Here is a 23,678-nt window from a genome sequence, read left to right on the forward strand (position 1 = left end):
GTTCAAACCTTAATTGCTTTCCTCATTCAAATGCCTTTCTCACAATCTCTCACTTATAACTGCAGGCAAAGGGGAATAAAGGAAAGAATAAAAGCAAACCGGTACTTTATAATACTCTCTTTGATAACGCAAACTCATTTTAATTTCTTGTACAGTTCCAAGGACAAATCTATCTTTAGACTGTGGTATGATGACGGAGAAGGTTGAGGCCGATTAGACAGCCAAGGAACAAAGGGCAAGTGATTGCTGATCATTTGCACAATTAATTATTGTTAGGAAAATTCGGGAGTTTCTCCAGTATTAGAAAATCAGGCCAGGCGTAGTGGTGGTATTTTACTGGTAATCGGCACTTGGGACGCAGAAGTGGGAGGTCTTTAGGTATAAGGACATCCTGTGTGTTTTGTTTGTGTGTTTGTTTGTGTGTTTGTAGTAACACAAACACACAAAACAGGTTGAAGACTGGAGGAAATGGTCACCCATACCCGAGGATGGCGCGGGAAACTGATCCTGAAATTTCAAGGACCTACCTATTCACCCCCCAGAACCCAGAACCTTCTCTGCAAACATCTAAAATACATCAATAAAATAAAATAAATCAGTAAAAAGCCAGGCCTCACACCTGTAATCTGAGCTACTCAAGAGGCTGAGATCTGAGGATCGAGATTTGAAGCCAGGCTGGGCACGAGCGTCCATGAGACTCTCCTCTTCAGTCATCACGAAAACACCAGAAGGAGAACTATGGCTCAAGTGGTAGAGTACCAATCTTGAGGGACAAAGCTAAGGAACAAGTGCTCTTCAGTTAAAGCAAGCTTCTACCTGGTGAGATTACAAAAAGCTCGCAAAAGGGCTGGCAAGGTGGCTCAGTGGCAGAGCGCTTGCCTTGCATGCCTGAGGCCCTGGGTTTGATTCCTCAGCACCACATAAGCAGAAAAAACCAGAAGTGGCGCTGTGGTAGAGCACTAGCCTTGAGCTGAAGAGCTGAGGGACAGTGCCCAAGCCCAGAGTTCAGCTCCACCACTGACAGCAACAATAACAACAGAAAAGCTAGCAAAAAAAATAACCCACAAAACAAAACAAAAGAAAACAACTCTGGTTCTCTTGTCAGCTGTCAGGCAAGCTTGCTAAATACTGCATCTCACTAAGAGTTGACTAGACAGTGGATTTGGTGTATCCGCACTTTGAAAGGCTCCTTTGTGTTTGTTTGTTTGTTTGTTTGTTTTGCCAGCATAGGGCTTGAACTCAGAGCCTGGGTTATACACTTGAAGCCACAGCTCTACTTCCAACTTATTGTTGGTCCCTTGGAGATAAGAGTCTCATGGACTTTCTTGTCCAGGCTGAGCTTTGAACCATGATCCTCAGATCTCCATCTCCTGAGGAGCTAGGATCACAGACAAGAGCCATCAGTGCCCAGAGTACAGTAGAATACCTTACTATTTTGTCACAGCAGCCCGAATTGACTGAGACGTGGTTGTTCTGAGACTGGAGATCCACAGCAATGGTTGAAGATCTGACTGACACACCTCACACACTCCCAAACCACTACGCAAACAGCTCACAACACAGCTGGGATCCGGAGGCCTGAGGAGGGAGCAGGCGGCCTCCTAGACCAGTCAGAGGCCAGTCACTGACAAAATTTCCAAGTCTGTGCTGCTGGCATCACACATCATAGTTGTGCAGGCTGAAAGTCCAAGATCAAGGTCCTGGCAGGGTTGTTGTTGTTTTTCCTCCCTGCGGGCTGTGAGAATGAACCTTTGCCTCACCACTCTTTCCTCTAGCTTTTGGTGTATTGCTACAATCTGTGGCACTCTTCCTGTCTTGGAGGGGCTTCTCCTCTGTGCCTTCCTTCCCATTTCTTCTGGCCTTCTTTCTGTGTGTATATCTGAGTCCTTCCATTCAGACCCCAGTCAGATGGCATAGGGTCCATCTGAGCTAATGTGACCTCAGAGTTACACACTGCATCTGCAAAGACCCTGGTTCCAAATACCTTCTACCATGCATGTAGTCTGGGGGTCGGTCACATGTTCAGGCTACAGACAGCTCCATGGGTAGGCATCCTAGACGTCATTACATCGCACAAGGAACTGGGACGGCTTGTCTTTTTTGTCCCTTACCTGGTCAGGGCACAGAGTTTTGTTTTAAAGGGAGACTCCGCCTGCACCATTACCTATTGTGCAATGAGCCAAGAAGCAAATGCAAATATCCTAGCTTGCAAAGACTCAGTGTCCTAGCAACCATGAACTCTCACATCCGAGCTCCACCATCCTCTTCTCCTCCCCACATCCCATGTTAAACACAAAACAAACAACAAAATTTCTTGGCTGAGTGCCAGTGGCTCACACCTGTCATCCTAGCTAATCAGGAGGCTGAGATTTGAGGATCATGATTAGAAGCCAGCCTGAGCAGGAAAGCCTTGCATCTCCAATTAATTACCACCTTCCCTCCCCCCTCTCAAAAAAACAAGCCAGAGTACAGCTGTGGTTCAAGTGGTAGACTGCTAGCCTTGAGCAAGAGAGCTCAGGGACAGTATTGGAGTTGTGAGTTCAAACCCCAGGAATGGCACACAAAAAAAAGGAGAAGAAAAGAAAAGAAAAAAAGAGACTTTGATGAGGGTATGCCTGCACCTTTCCTCATGTAAATGTCAGTTTGAAATAGCTCCCCGCTAGTTTGTTCATTCAGCCTGTTACACTACAGAGAACTGAAGTCTCCAAATAGCCTGGCTTGCTTTATCCCATTCACCAGTAGACTCCCAACTCCCAGGATGAACACCCAGCACGCTGTGGTTGCTCAGGAAGACTGATCCGGCTTCATGATCGCTTCTAGGGCTTGTGTCGCCCTCAACTTCTCCCATGGCTTAAGGCTCCCAAGTTCACAGCCTCTGGCCCAGCCCAATGCCTCTGTGCCCTTTCAGAAGCTCACTGCTTCTCACCCTGGCATTTCGCAACTCCAAGCACACCTCCTGTGACATCCTACACAATGCCACAGGAGGATTCCTCTACAGGATGGGTGCAATCAGACACCATTAGGACTGGGTAATGGCCCTTCCTCCCCTGTGACATGCCTCAGCACAGAACACCTCTCCTGCCTACACCGATCTCGCTGCTGGTGCGCAGCTAGCTTGTCATCCGGCCTCCACAGAGGAGGGGCTGCGCAAAGGCTTCTGGGAGTATCTTCATCAGAGTGAGATGAGAGACATTCTACAGATGCTCTCAGGAGAAGGCTCATCCCACACCTTTTACCTTTCAGGAAAAAAAAAAAAAACCACCACAACAAAAAAACCTTTTTATGTGACATAAAGATGTTCTTTTCAGAGGCTCATAATGTAGCTTCTGCGGTGAAGAATGCTGAATATCCATTGTGAAATACTCAACCCAAGTGGAAAGATTCAGAACGAAAAGAAAAGGAAGATGCTATTCATGCCTCTGAAGAAGCTAATGTATGAGATGATGGCTAACGAAGGTCAGGTGTTTTGTCGATGTGGATTCGCTCCGGGTTTCCTACACTGCCGAAAAGTTCACAGCCATTTGTGCCCGGTATGACGGTTGCCCATCTTCACCGGGTAACATCTCTTGTGGCATTTTGGTATAAAATAGTGGCAAGTTCCAAGACCCTCAGAGGACAAAGAAAAGAGGCAACACAATGGAAATTTGGAGTTCCTTTGTTCCATATCTGAGACACGTCCTTTAGCCGAATTCACCCTGGCCCCTTGCTTATTCAGAGGTGGAAAGAAAAAATGCTGTTCCTTTTTCTTTTCCAGATCCATGCTCTTTCAAATATGACATGAGCTTCCTGTGCCTCAGCTCCGTAAGACAGAGCCGTAGCTTAAGATGATAGTAGCAAGGGTCTCACAGGAAGGCACCTAGACACCCCTGTGCACCGAAGCACTGTTCACAATAACCAAATTATGGCAACAGCCAAGATGCTCTACCACAGAAGAATGGATTCTCCCCCTCACCCCCATAAAAAAGTGCCTACCACACAGTCTGAGATATGAGGATCGCAGCTCAAAGCCAGCTTAGGCAGGAAAGTCTTGGAGACTTTTATCTCCAATGAAGCACCACAAAAGCTGGAAGAAGCTTAAGTGGTAGAGAATGAGCTACAAGCAGACCAGCTCAAGGTCAGTACCCAGGCCCTGAGTTCAAACCCCAGGACCAGCACAAAAAGTGATATAATGATAATAATGTATGATACATTTACATACATACATTGGAATTTTATGCAACCATCAGGAAGAATGAAATATACCATTTGCAAGAAAACCTGGAAAATGGCATACTGAGCAAAGAAAACCAGGCTCAGAACTGTACCCACGGCCTTTTATTTTGGCCCAGGCTGACTTTGAACCTTCATCTTCAAATCTCATCCTTCCCAAGTAGCTAGGAGTATAAGCGGAAACCACAAATAACCAGCTGACAAATAACCTGCTGAAAATGTTGAATGAATAGACAAAGAAAGACTAGGGATATCCCCCAGACCACAGAGGAATGGAGTGTTTCAGCATTTAGTGTTTAGCAAATGGTATTTTAAACAACCTCTTGCCTGCCTCCTGTGTTTAAAAACAAAACAAAACAAAACAAAAATGAGATGAGTTAATGTATGTATGGGATGGCGTCTTCAAGAAACTGGTTGTAAGAAGATAGAGCTTTAACTCTGCTGAGAACTAAAACTAAACATGTCACTATTTCCGGAATAAAAGGTTTGCTGTGGTTCAGTTACTCTGCTGTAGCCTTGAAAACCGCTTGGATATCTCACAGTTATTGTATAGGAAGCCCCACAAATTAGTATATAGTTTTTAACTACACTAGAGACAGAGTCTAGGAATTAAAAAAAAATAAAAATAAATAAGCAGACTCAATGGAGTTACATGATACGTGGAATGATTCCTTTTTTTTTCTTTTCATGTTTGTTTTTGGGCGCTAGGGCTTGAACCTAGGGCCTGGATGGTGTCCCTTAGTTTTTTCATTCAAAGCTGGAGCTCTACCACTTAAACCACGCTCCACTTCCTGCTTTTTGCTGTTTAATTGGAGATACGAGTCTCATGGACTTTCCTGCCCGGGCTGGTTTGTATCTTAGAGCCTCAGATCTCAACCTCCTGAGTAGCTAGGAATACAAGTGTGAGCCACCAAAGCCTGGCTTCAGGACAAACTATTAAAACAAAGAAATTAATTGAAAAAAGCTTTGGTTTCCAGTGATGGCTTTCTGGGTACGTTATGTTATTCAGGATGTTCACACGCCTGAAGCCCCACAGATGGTCATTTGGCCTCCCAGGGCTGACAATGCCTCGGGTCATTTTGTCAAGGTCATCTTCTACCCTCGGATGCTAGGGCCTGAGTTCCCGATTTAAAGCCCCACTGTCCACCACATACAACCAGAAGCCACTCTCATAAAATACGCTTGGCACATATTTCTGGAGGTGGTGGGGTTCCATGCTTTGGAACTATAAAAATAAGTCTGGGACAAGCCAAAAGACAGCACTTGTATCTCCACCAGCGTTTGAATGCCCTAACCTGGCAGACAGGGTCCATCCACCTGCAGGCCAGAAAAAAATCACCAAACCAGCCCTCCTCATCCCCCCCGCCAGGCCACACACACTAGCATCCTGTTTTTGTTTTTTGTTTTTCCATGTGAGACAAATTTTTCTTTTCCAGAATTACTATATGTTAACTCATTCTTAAAAATTATCTGTCAGTAGCTTTGTACAAAAGGATTTCAATGTGATGTGTCAGTTGATGAGCACAATGCATCTCGATCAAGGTCATCCTTCTCCACCCCCCTGACCCCCCCATTCCTTCAATTTACTTAGTTCCATTTTCACACATGTGCAGTAAGTATATTCACTGCATCCACCCATCTTTCCCCTCCCCTTGACCTCCCCTTCCCTAGACACTAACTAGAAATTTCTAGCTTCCTGCTATTCATTGTGTTAAACACTAAGTTGTTCGAAGGAGTTCAACCCCTGGAATACTTCCTTGCAGATATCATATTTTAGTTAATATGGGATATATATGCATGTATATATTCATAAGACTGTATTGTTTGCATATATGATTTATACAAAAGATTAAAAGTCAGGGTACAGTAAAGAGACTTGCACAACCATGTGCATTGCTGCACTATTCACCATAGCCAAGTTAAGGAAAATATCTAGATGTCCCTCAATAGATGAATAAGTCAAGAAAATATGATGTGAGATAGATAGATAGATAGATAGACACAGACAGACACACAGACAGACAGACAGATAGATAGATAGATAGATAGATAGATAGATAGATAGATAGATAGATAGATAGATACAGACAGACAGACAGACAGACAGATAGAGATAGATAGAGAAATGAATGTTACTCATCCATCAAAAGAACATTACATCATTTGCAGGGAAATAGATAAACCTAGAAAAAAATTATGTTAAGTGACGTAATTCAGGCTCAGACAAAGAACTCATATTCACTTGCTTATGTGGAAGTTAGATCTGAATATCATCCTGCTTTTAACCGAAGGCTGTCCCGCCAGCATACATCCGCCCTGTCAGTCATTCTGGATGGGGATAATCTCAGTGAAGCCCTCTGTGTTGTTCCTGTCACTTCCCCAAGAAGGAAGCTGACCCCTAGAGGAATCCTCACCGCCTGAGGGGGGAGGGGGTGGGGCGTGAGGGGGAGGCCCTGTCCTTAGCCTCTTCTTCCCTCTGGCAAGTGGGATTCCCACATAGAAATCCTAACAATGGTCAAATAGCAATGCTAAAACGTGAACTCAAAATAGATCAGGAATAAGAGTCTATGTAAATCTGGAGATATATTAATGCAATGCCCTTTCACTGAAATAATTTTAAAGCTAAACAGCTCCAGAAATACTTTTTCTTTTAGTGTTAGACAGAGGATGCTAGATAAAAATGCTCTGGCACAAAGGTAAGTAGGAGAAAAAAAAAAACACAAAAAGAAGCAAAAAGTAAGCGACTTCTGTTTGTTTGTTTCTGTCAGTCCTGGGGCTTGAACTCAGGGCCTGGGTGTTATCCTTGAGTTTTTGTGCTCGAAGCTAATGCTCTACCACTTTGAGCCACAGTTCTACTTCCATATTTCTGGTGGTTAATTGGAGAGAAGAGTCTCTAGATATTCCTACCCTGGCTGGCTTTGAACTGCAATCCTCAGATTTCAGCCTCTTGAGTAGCTAAGACTATAGTTGTCAGTCACACGAGCCTGGCTCAGTATTCTTACATTATACTAAAGCTGTCATTTTCTTGGCAGAGGCAACAAAATAAACATTATTAAAAAAAAAAAAAAAAAAGGAATACAAACTAGTGTCTCTTGCCTATATTCCTAGCTACTTAGAAGGCTGAGATCTGAGGATTGTGGTTCAAAACCAGTCAGAGCTGAAATGTCCATGAGACTCTTATCTCCAATTACCCACCAAAAAGCTAGAGGTGGAGTTGTGGCTCAAGTGGTAGAGTTCTAGCTTTTAGCCTTTAGCTCAGGGACAATGCCAGGCCTTGAGTTCAAGCCCCAGGACTGGCACAAAAAGAAAAAAAAAGTATTGCAACCACAATTGTAGGCTATGGTAACTAATTTTCCTTTATTATTCACTTCACCTCTTTGGGTGGTTTTATGGGTGTCGTGGACATTGTTTTGTTCTTCTTGTTCTGAGGTTTTATTGGTTGGTAGTGGAAATCGAATTCAGGACCTCATGCAAACTAAGGGTACATTCTCCATTCAGCTCCATCCAAATCCTGAGGTTTTTTTTTAAGGAAGTCCCCCACAAATATAATTTTACTCCTACATTGATTTTTTTTAAAAAAACTTTAAAAACCTGGCAGTGAAAAGAAACGATCTTGCTACTAATTTTGGAGAGGTTATTTCTATCACCAGAACACTGTGATTTGAAGATATCATGTCAGCTAGCATTTGGAAAATTCTCTACTGAATTTCACATATCCCTGAACCCCTAAAAATCAGGCACTAAGATATGGGGGTGTGCACTGGGAAGGGGGGGTGGTCATTTGTGATATTATCTGGGGCTACCAGAATTACTCTGGGAATCTTATAACATCACTCCTTGCAGCCATATGAGCTGGTGTTAAACACATTCTTACATACCAGCACTTACTAATAAGTCATTAATAAGTTGCTCATAAGCCATTTTGCATGAGGGAAGACTTGTTTGGAGCTCAGTGTTGTTATATAACTGTGGAAACCCTCTCGTCAGGGAAAGTACCTATTTGATCCCATCCTTTCTCCTGAAAGAAAGAAATGAACCAATAGGAGTCGATTTACCCTCCAAATTGAAGACGAGAGAGGAAGCTGAAAATCCTGGATCCTTTCCTGAGAAACACAACAAAGCCGAGCTCTTGAATTTTGAAATGAGGAAAAGGAAACTAAAAGTAATGAATTTCAATTGTCTTTTATATTCATCCCTAATACTAATGAGGTCAGATAAATCCAGTGGCTGCATAGCTACTAATAAAATAAAAAATAAATCCCAGTGGAGCCGGGTGCCGATGGCTCACACCTGTCATCCTAGGATTACAGGAGGCTGAGATCTGAGGATCAAGATTCAAAACTAGCCTGGGCAGGAAAGTCCATGAGACTCTTATCTCCAATGAACCACCAGAAAACTGGAAGTGGAGCTGTGGCTCAAAGTGGTAGAGCGCTAGCCTTGAGCGTAAGAGCTCAGGGATAGCGCCCAGGCCCTGAGTTCAAGTCCCTTGACTGGAAAAAAAAAACCAAAAACCCTGAGAATTCACACGCTGTGAATAGTTATGTAGAAGGTAGGAATGGGAGATGGGTGTTCCCTATCATCAGATGCAATGTCTCAAACAGCTGGCGAATTTAAAAAAAAAATCATCTTCAATACCATTTCATTTGAAATACCCATAATTCCTTCAGATTTGAAGAAGTGATTTGTGTTAAGCCTGTATGATAAATCCCAAACAGAAATCAGCAGTGAGGTTATAACCAAGATGAGATACAGCAACCACAGACCAGAAAAAAAATGAAATCACTTCCTACCATGTTTATGGATGACACCGGCCCAATGCTGTTCACGTAAATGTCCACATCAATCACCGTTGGCTTTACTGTGGAGGAAAATAGACGTAGGTTAGTACTTCGTGCTGGAGAGAAAGAAGAGAACACAGTTCAATGTCCCAGGGACTCAGGCACTCAGATAGCAAGCCCATGTTGGAATCCTATGGGTAGAATTTTTCTTGGGGTCTTGTCTTCCTTTTTTTTTTATTTCTGGTCAGTCATGGGGCTTGAACTCTGGGCCTGAGCACTGTCCCCAAGCTCTTTTGCTCAAGGCTAGCACTCTACCACTTCGAGCCACAGCGCCACTTCCAGTTTTGTGGTGGTTCCTTGGGCTAGCTTTGAACCTCAATCCTTAAATCTCAGTCTTCTGAATAGGTAGGATTACAGGCATGAGCCATAAGCACCTGGCATGTGTCTTGCATTTATAATGCACACTTGACTTTTCTTACTTTGAAATGTCTCAAAAGATAATCCATTCTTATTTGTATTTATTAAGTGACAAATTAAAAAAAAAAAGACATTTACAACTGCAAGTTGCCAGTGACAAATGACTATAAAGGTATCTGCAACACTAGTTGACTTTATGGCAAAAGTAAGAGAAAAAACTTACAACGTTGCCTAAGGAATTTAATGACAATGCTTTGCTATAAAGGTACACAGTATCAATGAGGTAATTGCACAACTGTCTAGATATTGTTCCAAAGCAGAGAAACTTAAAGCAAAGTTCTAGTGAGTTTTTGTTCCAAAAAAGAAGGTCGGGGGAGGGGGAACAAGAGGAGGAAAGAGGGGGAGGGGGAGAAAGAAATGGAAAGGAGGAGGGAGAGGAAGAGGGAGGGAGAGGAGGGAAAGAAGGGGAAGAAACAGAAGGAGAAAGGAGAGGAGGAGGAGAAGGAAGAGAAGAAGAAAGACGAAGGCAAGGGAGAAGAAAGTAGAAAATAAATGAGGAGTTGGAGGAAGGTAATTTATTATTATTATTATTATTATGACTTAAATACCTATACTTACCTCCATCATGGAGGCTAAATACTGTGATTGAAAACAATAAAACTGAACAAGACTCATTGTCCTTATAAACTGACATGTACAACTTCTGTTTGACTACTTCGAGGTCATTTTAAGAAAACACACTAAAATTAAATTTAAAAATTGGGAGTGGCGCTCTGGCTCAAGTGGTAGAGCGCTCACCTTGACCTGAAGAGCTGAGGGACAGTGCCCAGGCTCAGAGTTCAAGCCCCACAACTGACAACCTCCCCCAAAAAACCCAAAAAATGAAATAAAAATAAGAATTGTAATAACTCAAAGGATTATCCCAGCCTCCAGCATGAGAATAGGTTATTTGACCAAAAGCTGTCAAATCTGACATTGCACTTCAGAGGTGAAATTGGCTAATTTGGCTTTGAAGAACCTCATTTTCTACTCGCTCATCTGCCAAGGAACTAAGCGAGAGCCAAAATGGCATTGGGAGTGTGTAAGGCTTTGGAGCCAGGGAGCCCATACCCTCTAAAAAAAAAAAAAACCAAGAAGGATGTCCTCTTCATTACTGCCCAGGGACTGATAAAGGAGACAGGGCCAATTTCAGAACATTTCTGCCCAGGAGGGAGATAAACAAGACTCATGAACCTTGCTACATGGAGTTTCTATGGAAACAAGAGTTGGCTGCATATGCAATTATTTCAATGAGCCTCTTTCACTTCCACTAAATAGCTGCTCATTCACAAAATGGACTGCACTCTCCTCTGGAACTAACAGAAGCAGAGACTCTGAGCTCTCAGACTCTCCTAACATTGCACACAGTCTGTAGCCAGGGTGATAATTTTTCAGACGTCCACGCAATGAAAACAACGATGCTGAATTTGAAGCACCTATCTCCAACACTACCAGCAAAACCAAGTTAGGTTAGCTCCAACGAGCTGTTGGCATGTTGGAAGACAACGCAGCACCATTGCATGCACTAAACACACAATGCCTGGCTTCCCAAAGAAGCAAGACCCTTATCTGTAGACTAAGCTTTACTAACTACTAGAAAAAAAGAATTTGCGCCCTGTGACTGTCCTGTCTCCATACATGGCATGACCTCTGCTTATGCCATCCAGAATGCTGTAAAGTCAGCCCATTGTGTAGTTTTGCAAGACATGTGAAAGATATAGATTCACAGTATTTAGTAGACTTATTCAATCAGATGTTTCATTTGCTCGCTTAGAAAGGACCTATAGATATAGGGACTTAAAAGCAGGAAAGGTCAATGGATGGAGCATAGTAAAGCTTAGAAGAGAAAGGAATTAGAAAGAAAGAAAGAAAGAAAGAAAGAAAGAAAAGCAGGAAGGCAGGAAAGCAGGAAGGCAGGAAAGAAGGAAGGAAGGAAAGAAGGAAGGAAGGATGGATGGATGGAAGGAAGGAGGAAGGGAAGGAAGGAAGGAAGGAAGGAAGGGAGAGGGAGGGAGGGAGACAGGGAGAGAGAGAGAAGAAAGAGAAAGAAGTGATGCAAATGAAAAAGGGTACATATCTAATGATCTGGCTAAGAGCAAAACATGTAGGTTGAGGATGGGTGCATGAACCAAAAGGCTCCAAGAGTTTCCACTGTGGATGGACTCCAGAGGCTGGAGATAAATGAATTCTCTCTTAGAGAAGGTCTTCCTTTTTCTGTTCTTTGTTTGTTTGGTACCAGTACTGAGTCTTGAACTCAGGGTCTGGACATTGTCCCTTAGCTTTTCCACTCAAAGTTGGCATTCTACCACTTGAGCAACAGCTCCACTCTTGGTCTTTTTGGTGGCCCACTGGAGATGAGACTCTCACAGACTTTCTTGCCAGGCTGGTTTGGAACCTCGAGCCTCAGATCTCAGCCTTCTGTGTAGCTAGGATTAAATGTATGAGCCATGGGTATGTGACCGGGCTCTCTCACTTATTGATTGTGGATATTAAGAAATCCTGTCAAGGTAAAAACTGGAATATATACATATAATTATTACAGTACAAGTTTTATACTAAACATTTTATTTCCAAAATTCCCCAAGAGATATGTACTAAAGTCTCCATTCAAACATCATGCATGGTACTTTGTAGGATGCAGCCAAAATGCCAACTTGGAATGAAATGCATAGAGAAACACATGCTATCATTGGCCTCCACACCACTGCTTCCAAGGTGGGTGGGTATTCCTCCCTTATCTGGGGGAAGTCATTCCACAGACACCACGTAGTACCAAAACCCCGGGAGGCTCGAACTACTCACATCATATGGTGTAGTATTTGCATATGCACTGGCATATCTTCCCACTTCCATTCCACCAACTCTAGATGGCTTATAATAGCCCGTGCCATGTAAATGCTGGAGAATCATTTAGGGAATGGTGTTCCTAATGAGCTAGGGAATATTCAGTGCAGATCCAATACTTTTTTCTGAATATGTTCAATTCATGGTTTGGTTAAATCCACATATGCAAAACCTATGGAGGGCAGTGGTATACTGTATTTAAATCTTAATGCCTGACATCATCTTATCTGATCTTTTCTGCTTGTCCCAGACATATACTAGTTATTGCAAATATATACATATATATATACATATATATACACCACATTAGGAACACAAGTGTTTTTTTTTTCCTTTCTTGCTATTGTTTCTAATGTATTTATAAGGTACCATGTGATTTTTTTTGTTGCTTTGTATGTCCCTCCCCCACGGTATAACCCCTGTTTTCACTGTATTTGATGTCAGTGTAATTTGTGGAGGGAAAGAGAAAAAACAAATTGTTTAAATAGGGATACAGGTTGACACATTGCAAGCACTGCAACAATGAGATGTACAAGACACTAAGTCGAAAAATAAACTTTACAAATAGGTGGGGGGAGGGGGGAGTGTAGTTGAGGAGGTGGGAGGGAAGGGATGGTAGGGGAAAGACAAGGAGGAGGCAACAATGCTTGATAAGAAATGTACTCATTACCTTGCTCGTGTAACTGTAACCCCTCTGTACAGTATTTTCACAATAAAAAAAACTTATTTAAAAAAATCTTAATGCCCACCTGCCATGTTCTTATGCTTGGTAGTTTCTTTTCAGGCACACAACTAAATCAAATAAACTGTATCAGCTCTGGGTTTCTCACACAAGATAGACTGGCACAGCCTGGATCAGCTGATTACAAATCTTCTTCAGGCTTTTCCAATGAGCAGTAGGAATTGATTGCAACCATCCTTCCTCCCCCTACCCCCTCATCCCTGCAAAGAAAATGTTTTCATCTAGAATCACAAAATTAGGCATTGGAAATAGTGCAGTGGCAGAAGGTAGGCATAACACATACAGGATTCTAGATTCCATCTCTAACATGATAGAGAGAGATGACAGATAGATAGATAGATAGATAGATACATACATACATACATACACACATACATACATATATGCATGCATACATATATACATACATAGATGATAGAAAGATAAGAGATAGATGATGGATACAGAAACTTAGGTAATAGAAAGATGATACATACATACATATGTACATGCATAGATGAGAGATAGATGATAGATATAAATAGGAAGGCAAACAGACAGAGAGACAGACAGATAGAACTTTTTTTTATATGGCAAAAATGCAGTGTGGTTCCTGTGATAAAGCAACTGCCTAGCAAGTATGAGGCCCTGAGTTCAATCTCCAGGACTTCCACAATAAATACCTAAACCTGTGATTAAACCAAAGCCACAGCAAAAGGTGTCTGAGAAAATCAGGAGAATTAAGAAAAAAATACAATAAGACAATAGGTACAGATTCGTGTGGCTTACTCTCAGAACTCTATCGTATGTCATTTTCTAAGACAAGACTACCTCTACAGGAATGAGACTCTGAATTAACATATCTCCACCTTGTTGAATAGGTGAGCCTCTTTGGCCACAAGAACACTGAGTCATTTGTTTTATTTTATTTTTTCCCCCAGAGTTCACACTTTTTGATGAATACCTTTTGTGATGAAAACTGGTTCTCGGGCTGGGAAGGTGGCTCAGTGGTAGAGTGTTTGCCTCGCATGCATGAGGCCCTGGGTTCGATTCCTCAGAACCACATAAGCAGGAAAAGGCCAGAAGTGGCTCTGTGGCTCAAGTGGCAGGGTGCTAGCCTTGAGCTGAAGAACTGAGGGACAGCGCCCAGGCCCTGAGTTCAGGCCCCATGACTGACAACAACAACAACTTGGTCTCACACATATATTTCTAATAAGCATCTGTGGGCTTTTTAGGGAAATTTGTTTCCCAGGTAGTAATGCAGAATCACCACATTATGAGGCCTTTTGGGGTTCTGAGCTCCCTGAATAACGCCCTGCCTCCCCGGGATATCTAGTCTTTGTCAAGGATCTGTGTTTCCCTTCACCTCTTCCCCAGGTGTGAAATGCAGAAGGTAATCACTGAATATCTCCTAATGATGGATGGCTCCTGAGAAGGGAGACTGAAAGGTTATTTTACTTATTTGTGATTTTTCCGTAATGGATGTTTACATGAGCTTTGTATTTTGTACCTACAAAAATAAGAATTTTTAACTATGCCCCAACATGATGACAACTAGGAGCTGACCCAAACAGAAATAGGGAGGAGAAAAACAGATAGCTTGCCACTGGTGGCTCATGTCTATAATTCAGGAAGGTGTGATCTGAGGCTAAAGGTTCAAAGCTAGCTTGGACAGGAAATTCCAGGAGTCACTTAGCTCAATTAACAACCAAAAAGCCAGATATACAACTGTGGCTCAAGTGGCAGACCTCTACACTAAACAAACAAAAAAAAACCCCAAAATCTTGGAGACAGCACCCAGGCCCTGTGTTCCAGCCCCAGTACCAGCACACACACACACACACACACACACACACACACACACACACACACACACACACACACACACACACGACTTAATAAAAGATCATCTAAGACAAGGACACTCCTGAAAGTAAATATTTGTTGCGATTGAAATCATATTACCTCCATGGAAAAGAAAAAGCTGAGAGTGGCCTGGGAAATCAAATTAAACCATTTATCATCAGTCATAAACCAGCAGGAAATAAGCCAGGCACCAATGGCTCACGCCTATAATCCTAGTGGCTCAGGAGGCTGAGATCTGAGGATGGCAATTCCAAACCAGCTCAGGCAGGAAAGGCCATGAGACTTTTATCTCCAATCAACCACCAGAAAACCAGAAGTGGTGCTGTAGCTCAAAGTGGTGGAGCATTAGCCTTGAGCAAAAGAATTCATGGACAGAGCCCCATGGCCAAGAAAACAACAATTATAATAATAATTTAAAAGTAAAAGTAAATAAAAGGTGAATAAATGACTCAATCATGTCCCTGAGACGTGAAAGACACATCCAATAGTTGGGAAGTTCTGTTCTAATCTTCCCTGCCTTTAGGGCTGAAGGGGGAATGAGGGCCCCCAAACCAACTGTTTTTCAGTTCTGCCTTCTCTCTCCCCGAACTGTTACACTGGAGGCTGAGATCTGAGAATCCCAGTTCCAAGCCAGCCTGGGCACCAAAGTCCATGAGCCTCTTACCTCCAATCAGCACTTACCAACCAGAAGTGGGCTGTGGCTCAAAATGGTACCATGTTAGCTTTAAGCACAAAAAAAGGCAACAACCATTACTAAATGGCACTATCATGAACATTTAAAAAAATGTATCAGTAGGCCATATGGTTCTTTTTCCTGTTACCCAGACAGGAAGTTAAATTTTGAATGAGGAGAGGGCCTGCCCAGGGTCCTGTTGGCATTCCCAAGCAAGAAATGCAGGACTCTGCGTCCGACTTCCAACCTCTCTACATTAGTAATGAGGCTAAGATATTTGAGGGAACAAAGACACCAGTAAGAATCTATTATTAATTTTGAGTATTATTATCATCATCACATTCATCATCATAATTACGATCACAAATAATCTCTCCCGACTCTTCAAACATGCAAATACTCTCTCTCTCCAAGGCTTACATTAAATCTATGCATATCATTTCAACAAAGACATGTTTTCAAATGCTATTTCCTTACTTAGAGAATGCTAGGTTTATGCAAGATAGATGGAGGCATTTGAGTAACAAGTCTATAGGATACAGCAAAGGTGGTCAAAGTTTGACTCTGGGTCTGTGTGAAAGCATTTGATGCAGTGATGGTTTGAGCCCTGAGATGGTAAAGTCACTATTATAGATCCCATTCCAGCTGTGTGAAGGTCTCATTTAGTTGATTCACTTGATTGGTTCTGACCCTTAAAATTCAGGGCTTGATAAATGCAAATCAAGACAACATTGAGATTCCACCTCATCTCAGTTAGAATGGCTATAATCAAGAAATCTAGTAACAACAGATGCTGGAGGGGATGTGGCCAAAAGGGAACCCTACTGCATTGTTGGTGGAAGTGTACACTTCTTCAACCACTTTGGAAAGCAGTATGGAGGCTCCTCGATAGACTCCACATAGAGCTCCCCTATGACCCAGCAATCCCACTTTTGGGCGTTTAACAAAATGATCACAAACAAGGTCATACCAAAGCTACCAGCACAACCATGTTTTTTGCAGCATTATTTACCATAGCTAAGCTATGGAACCAACCCAGATGCCCCTCAGTAGATGAATGGATCAAGAAAATGTGGTATATATACACAATGGAATTCTATGCCTCCATCAGAAAGAATGACCCTGCCCGATTTGTTAGGAAATGGAAGACTTGGAAAAAAATTATAGTAAGTGAAATAAGCCAGGCCCAAAGAAACATAGGTCTTATGCTTTCTCTTATTTGCAATAGCTAGTATAAGTCTAGAACAAGCTGAAAAGGTCAAAAGCTATGTACATATGACCATATGAGATGATGTTAAGCGAAATGAACCCTAAGATAGGGACACAAGTGGTTTTTTCTTTCTTGCTATTGTTTTTAATGTAATTATAATGCACTATGTGATTCTTTTGTTTCTTTTATATGTTCTTCCCCCATGGTATAACCCCTGTTTTCACTATATTTGATTCCGGTGTTCTGCATCTTGTATATACATTTTTATAATTTGGGGAGGGGAAGGGATATAACAAAATGCTTAAATAAGGATACAGGTTGACCCATTGTAACAATGAGATGTACAAGAACACTATATTGAAAATGAACTTTTCAATTTTGGGGGAGGGGTAGGAGCTGGGGAGGTGGGGAGGGAAGGGATGGTAGGGGAAAAACAAAGGAGGAGGTAGCCATGCTTGATAGGAAATGTAGTCATTACCCTACTCATGTAACTGTAACCCCTCTGTATATATGGAAAATAAAAGTTCAGGGCTTGTAGCTGATTCCATTTCCAGCCATCTGAGACTAGTGGCCATTCACTTGCAGCCCACACTCCTTTCCCCAATCATTCCTTCAATCTGTGATCTACGTCACAGAGGCCAGGCAGAGTTTACAGAGACCCAGATCAAATTCTCCTAATCTCACTGTGAGTCAAGTTCAATAAGTAACACGGAATAAGGGAGACAATGAGATTCCATAATTTTGTACACGTACAAAAACCCTTCAATCAACACATGAATCAAGGAAATGTGGTATAGATACACAATGGAATTTTACTCGGCCATCAGAAAGAATGATATTATACCATTCGGAAGGAAATGCAAAGACTTGGAACATTTATATTAAGGAAAGTAAGCCAGACCCAGAGAAACAAAGGTTATGAGCTTTCCCTTATTTGTGGAGCTAAAATGTGCCTATAAATCAATAAGTAAACCCACTGGATGTTAAGCAAGGGGTGACAAATAAATTAACTGAAGTATAGTAGACTCTATGGAGCACTCAAATGGCGTCATCTTTTTTAGAAAAACAAAGTCAAAGCCTGACAAAATAAGAACTAGGAAAGGAATAGTTGAAAGGAGAAAGGTGGGAGCAACAAGGGGAGAGGAGTAGACAAATGGAGGAGGGGAGGATTATACAAAAATTACACATAAATAAAAAGATTTCATTGTATATACCTCAAAAATAAGAAAAGCAAGGGAAGGTGTGGGTGAAAAAACCAAACAGCCTCTTCAATAATTGGTGTTTGGAAACTGGGCGTCCATATGCAGAAAACTAAAAATGGATCCCTATTTATTACCTTACACCATGCAATATCACCTTAATATATAGTATATATTATATAATATATATAACCGACTTATATATGTATACACATATCTATCTATCTCTATCTCCATATATGTGTGTATATATATATATGTATATATATATATATATGTATGTATGTCTGAAGATTGCAGTTCAAAGCCAGCCTGGGCAGGAAAGTCCATGAGACTCTTTATCTACAATTAATCACCAAAAGGCAGGAAGCAGAGCTGTGGCTCATGTGTTAGAGCGCTAGGCTTGAGCAAAAAATATGCTCAGGGAGGTCTTGTGTAAAAGCCCCAGCACAAAATTAAAAAGAAAAAGAAAGAAAGAAAAGAAAAGAAAAATAGTCTGTACTTGTGCTGTACAGAGACAACAATTCCTCAAATCCTTGCAGCCCATAGTTGAATCCACACACCTGGGGTCCCCCCTGCCCCCCAACACAGTTATGGTACATATCTGGTGTGGTCTGTACTGTGTACGTTACTTGAGAGAATATAAACACCCAATCAGAACTTGAACTTTCCAATGTCAATAACCAGTTTAGGAAAGGGGACTTAGTACAAGACTTCATCCTGCTGACGATATCCAACCTCCACACTCTGGGAAGAGGGGCAAAATGCTGTGAACAAAGTGAATACACCATGGTCAGTCCCAACAAAGGTTAGGAATTTTTCACGTATCCTCTGAGATTGTTTACCACCTCCTGGAGGCCACCGCTCTGCGGAGACAGGGAGAAGATTCTGGATTCCTCTTTGCCTGATTTCCCATCAGGCATCGATCTCGTCAGCCGAGTTTCCCACATAGAACAGCTATGCAGGTGTTTGCACATAGTGATCTGAGAGCCAACCAAAGGGCTGCCACTGAAATAATGTCATCTCCATTCCTTTTCTCCCAATTAAAAACAAAATTCTATGTGGCTCCTTTGGTAAAGGTGGTAAGAAATGGGGAGGGGGAGGGGGAATAAAATTTTCAACAAAAGAAGCCGACTGCTGCCAGCACCCCAATATTTAGTCAAGCAATGAGAATTTCACTGAATAGTCGGATTCATTTGTTGTATTTACAGAAACTACAAAAGCCTGTTGACTGTGAACACAGCCAAATCCACGCCGCTGGACCTTACTCCATTTATAATGGAATGTCTGAGTGATTATCACGCCAAAGATGCCTTATTATCTCATCTGTAGTTGTAAGAACCATTGTTATAGTTGGGATGAAAAATGAGGCCATGCACACTTTCTCTGGGTGATAAGAAATGGACACCTGGATGTTTAATACAAATTTTCAGAACATGATATTATCAGAAGTCAGTTCCCAGGGAAATTACACACCAAAGTTAATGTACTACGTTATTGTGTTGATATTCAAGGTCCAAAAGGGACAAAAAAAATGGCCAGAAAGTAGATTAGATATTAGCTGTGACTGAAGAATTGTAACAAGAGGGACTGACTTCTGGTGGATACAGGGTTTCTTGGAGGGTTACAAAAATACTGTGCAGCCAGGCACAGGTGGCTTAAGCCTATAATCCTAGCTACTCAGGAGGCTGAGATCTGAGAATCTCCGTTTAAAGCCAGCCTGGTCAGGAAAGTCTGTGAGACTCCTATCTCCAATTAGCCACCAGAAAAAGCCAGAAGTGGCACCATGGCTCAAGTGGTAGAGCACTAGCCTTGAGCAAAAGACGCTCAGACTCAGCACCAGGCTCTGAGTTCAAGCCTCAGGACCAGTTAAAAAAAATTGTAGGCTATGCACCAGTGTCTTACCACTGTAATCCTAGCTATTCAAGAGGCTGATATGTGAATTTAGGTTCTAAGGCAGCCCAGGGAGGAAAGGCAAATTCTTACCTCCAATAAACCACCAAAAAATAAAGCTGTGGCTCAAGTGGTAGAGTGCCAAGTTTGATAAAAAAAACAAAAAAAACAAAGGAAGAGCACCTGGGCCCTGAGTTCAAGGCAGAGTACAAGCATACACACACACACACACACACACACACACACACACACACACTAATATATGCATATGTACATATGTTGAGATAATGATGACAGTTGCACAATTTGTAAATATAACAAAAGATAGTAAATTGTGTGCTTAAAAAACATGCTGAAGGGTGTGTAATTTTGGGTATGTGAATTAAATATGAGCTTTTTTAAAATTTAATTTAATTTTATTTGTGAACATACTGTACAGAGGGGTTACAATTACATGGGCAGGATAATGCGTACACTTCTTACCAAGCATTGCAGCCTCCTCCTTTGGTTTACCCTTCACATCCCTTCCCAGCCTCCCCCCTCCCCCCCAATCCCAATCCTCCTTCCCCCCCTTCCCCCCCCCCCACCGACGTTGTAAAGCTCGTTTTGGACATGACAACTTGTACTTCTCATTGTTGCAACAGGTCCACCTGTATCCTTAAACAACTGGTTTTTCCCCATCTCCTCCACAAGTTATACTGACATCAAATATAGTGAAAGCAGGGGTTATACTTAAATATGAGCTTTTTAAAGAAGGGGTTGTTTACTGATTTTTAGGATTGGAACCATTTTTAATATAGAATAACAGCATTCAGTGATGTGAAATACTTAATGACTCTGTTCTAATGAATCTTAAGAAGCTGATGCCTACATATTTTGAACACTGTTTCTGAATGTTATTTTTTTTTAAGAAAACTTGGAGCTTTATTGACTAAGTAAGCAAGCAGGAGAGTAGAGAAATGGCAGACAGATAAGCAGAAAGGCAGGGCTATATTCTAACAGAGTGTGGGTGCTCTCAAGGAGAGGTAGAGAGAAACACACACTGAATGTTATTTTACACATAATATATATATGTGTCATTATCCAGCTGAGTTACTTTTAAATGACTTACCTTCTGGGAACATGTGAGGCGGATTTCAATTGACCTTCAGTGTCATGTGTAAAATAATTATGAAAATGTTTAGAGTGATAGTTTGCACTATTCTCTAGAAAAATAACAGTGGATGTGATTTATTGAACAAACTTTTTACAGTATTTTAGAGAATGTATATCAAATGGGCACCAGTGGCTCATGGTGATAATTCTAGCTATACAGGAGGCTGAAATCTAAGGATCACAGTTTGAAACCAGCAGAAAAGTCCATAAAACTCTTAACTCCAATTAACCAGCAAGAAGTCAGAAGTGAAGGTGTGGCTCAAGTGATAGAGCACCAGCTTGAGCAAGAAAGTTGAACAAGAATATAAGGATATGAGACCCTAAGTTCCAAGCCCAGTACTGGCGCGTGCACACATACACACACATGCACACATGCGCACATACACACACGTGCACATACACACACTAAGACCCAAATGTGTCCGTATGCAAACCCAGCTGCTGAGAAGGTCAGCCCCACACAATCTTGTGGTAGTTTATTTTAAAGCAATATATAACTAATACCGATGTCAAAAATGAGTATTGATGTTGTTTAGCATAATTAAGTTTTAAAACCAAATACATATCCAACAGCAGGGAAATATAAAGCAGTCAAATTAGAGTTTGGGAAATATTTCATGATATTTTCATACCAACAGCATAATGTTATGTAGAAATGGGGAAAACCTGAAATTCCGTAATTTCACTGTACTTAAAATCCTTATAGAAGCTTGAAAGAGATCTGCCAGAGGCTGGGAAGGTGGCTCAGTGGTAGAGTGCTTGCCTTGCATGCCAGAGGCCCTGGGTTCGATTCCTCAGCACCACATAAGCAAAAAAAAAAAGAAAGAGATCTGCCAAAATATTCACATGCAACAGCTTCTGAGTAAAAGGCATGAGTTGTTGTCAATTCTATTTTTGCATACTATTCTATGCAACCCACATTGTTTTTTGCCAGCTTTTCTTTTTAAAGCAAGAAAACTCTTTTTAACTTAAAAAAATAATGTCTAAAGTAAAGAAAATGACATTTTGAACTCAAAAATGATACCATCTAGGCCTTGGTTCTTTTTTGTCTGCTGATTACAGAATTAAAAGTCAGGAAAAGTATTTAAAGTAGGCAGAACAGGTTTATTTAAAAGTAAGAGACAGGGAGAAAAAAAAAAACAACAGTACAAGAGAAAGCAAAATAGCCTACTTGAGCATGGAGGGATCCTGGTGCTGGGCCTGCTATATATAGGGTTTCTGAGCCTCCAGGCCCACCCCCCCTAGGGTGTGCTCCTGTTTTGATTGGTCAAAGGGCAAACATGCAATGCAAAGAGTCTAGTGATTGGTTCCTCTGCTTTGGTGTGGAAGGGGCTTCTGATTGGGTGGGAGCTAGAGATATATAAGAGGGACCAGGCGCAGGGCCATAGCTTAGAAGAAAGCACTGTGTCTCACTGAGTCAGTGCTCTCCTCCTTCTATCCTCAACTGTCCTTTTGGAGCCAGCCCCAGCTGCCACCTATCTATAAGCCAGGGAGGCCTAACTTCCCTTCAAAAGCAGATTCCTTCACTAAAACATTTAACCAGCCGGGCACTGGTTGCTCACATCTGTCATCCCAGTACTCAAGAGGTTAAAATTCTGAGGACCCTGAATCAAAGCCAGCCAGGGCAGGAAAGTCCATGAGATGCTTATCTCCAATGAACCACCAAAAAAAAATAGAAGTGGCGCTGTGAATCAAAGTGGTAGAATGCTAGCCTTGAGCTCAGGGACGGTGCCCAGGCTCTGAGTTCAAGCCCCACCTCCAACCAATAAAGAAATAAACAAACAAAATAACCCCAGATGTCCACACCTCTGAGTTTGGTCCCCAGCCTATGGCTGAGTTCAGGAGGTAAGACCTAAAGGGAGATGCCATTGGAGATGTGCTCTCAAAGAAAATTGTGAGGTTCCCCCCCCCTCTCTCTCTCTCACACACACACACACACACACACACACACACACACACAATTTCTCTCTCAGGTTCCCCATCACTTCTATCCAGCAACTTCAACCGCCACAGTCCTGAAAGCAATGCATCCACCTCTGACCATATGCTATCGCCAGTACAAGCCTATTTTGTGAACCAAAATGATCTCTAATTGTTCTCAGAGAGCTCCTCAGGTGTTTCATGACCATGACAGAAAGCTGTTTAACACACTCAGTACCAACACCCAAACATCCCCGGGTCAGGCAGTGTTTCCCTGAATAGATCTTAAAGGGCTGAGAAGGAGCACCTTCCTTCAAGAGAAATTTTCTTCTGGTCCTCTTCCTATATCAAGTTGAGTCGTCAGCTGACTCATCCTGACTCTGAGACTGCCTGGGAGGAAGCGGAATTCCAGGGGTGCGGTCACATGACCGACCTCACCTTGCCCATTCATTCCACAACTGACTTGCTTCTATGGTCAGAAATACAAGGCTGTAACCATCACACCAGTATTCATAGAACTATACTCCTAACAGTGGTACATGTTTGTCTTGAGACAAACACAACTTACTGAAGGAGTAATCCAGAAAGGAAAAGCCTAAAAGGAAGCTCTTAAATCTTCCTACTGCTCTTAACTGAAGCAGCAGCAACTCAAACCAAGTGGCTAAGAGGGCCACAAGTGAGCCCGAAGGGTTATAAAGCAACCTCTGGCAGTATCAGATGCAACCAAGAAAAGAAAACAACAACAACAAAAACC

At 41.9% G+C, this 23,678-nt stretch overlaps 1 protein-coding gene across 1 annotated transcript in view; it reads right to left on the reverse strand.

The window, feature by feature from the left end:
* Positions 1 to 23,678, reverse strand: part of Gabrg3 (gamma-aminobutyric acid type A receptor subunit gamma3) — a 343,533-nt gene that overhangs the window by 301,529 nt on the left and 18,326 nt on the right. The window contains exon 3 of the mRNA XM_042697459.1: positions 9,000 to 9,067. Within this exon, the coding sequence (XP_042553393.1) occupies positions 9,000 to 9,067 (68 nt within the window). The remainder of the gene's footprint in view (positions 1 to 8,999; positions 9,068 to 23,678) is intronic.

The sequence above is a fragment of the Dipodomys spectabilis genome, unplaced genomic scaffold (assembly GCF_019054845.1).
Source record: "Dipodomys spectabilis isolate Male_0828 unplaced genomic scaffold, ASM1905484v1 ptg000219l, whole genome shotgun sequence".
Lineage (NCBI taxonomy): Eukaryota > Metazoa > Chordata > Mammalia > Rodentia > Heteromyidae > Dipodomys > Dipodomys spectabilis.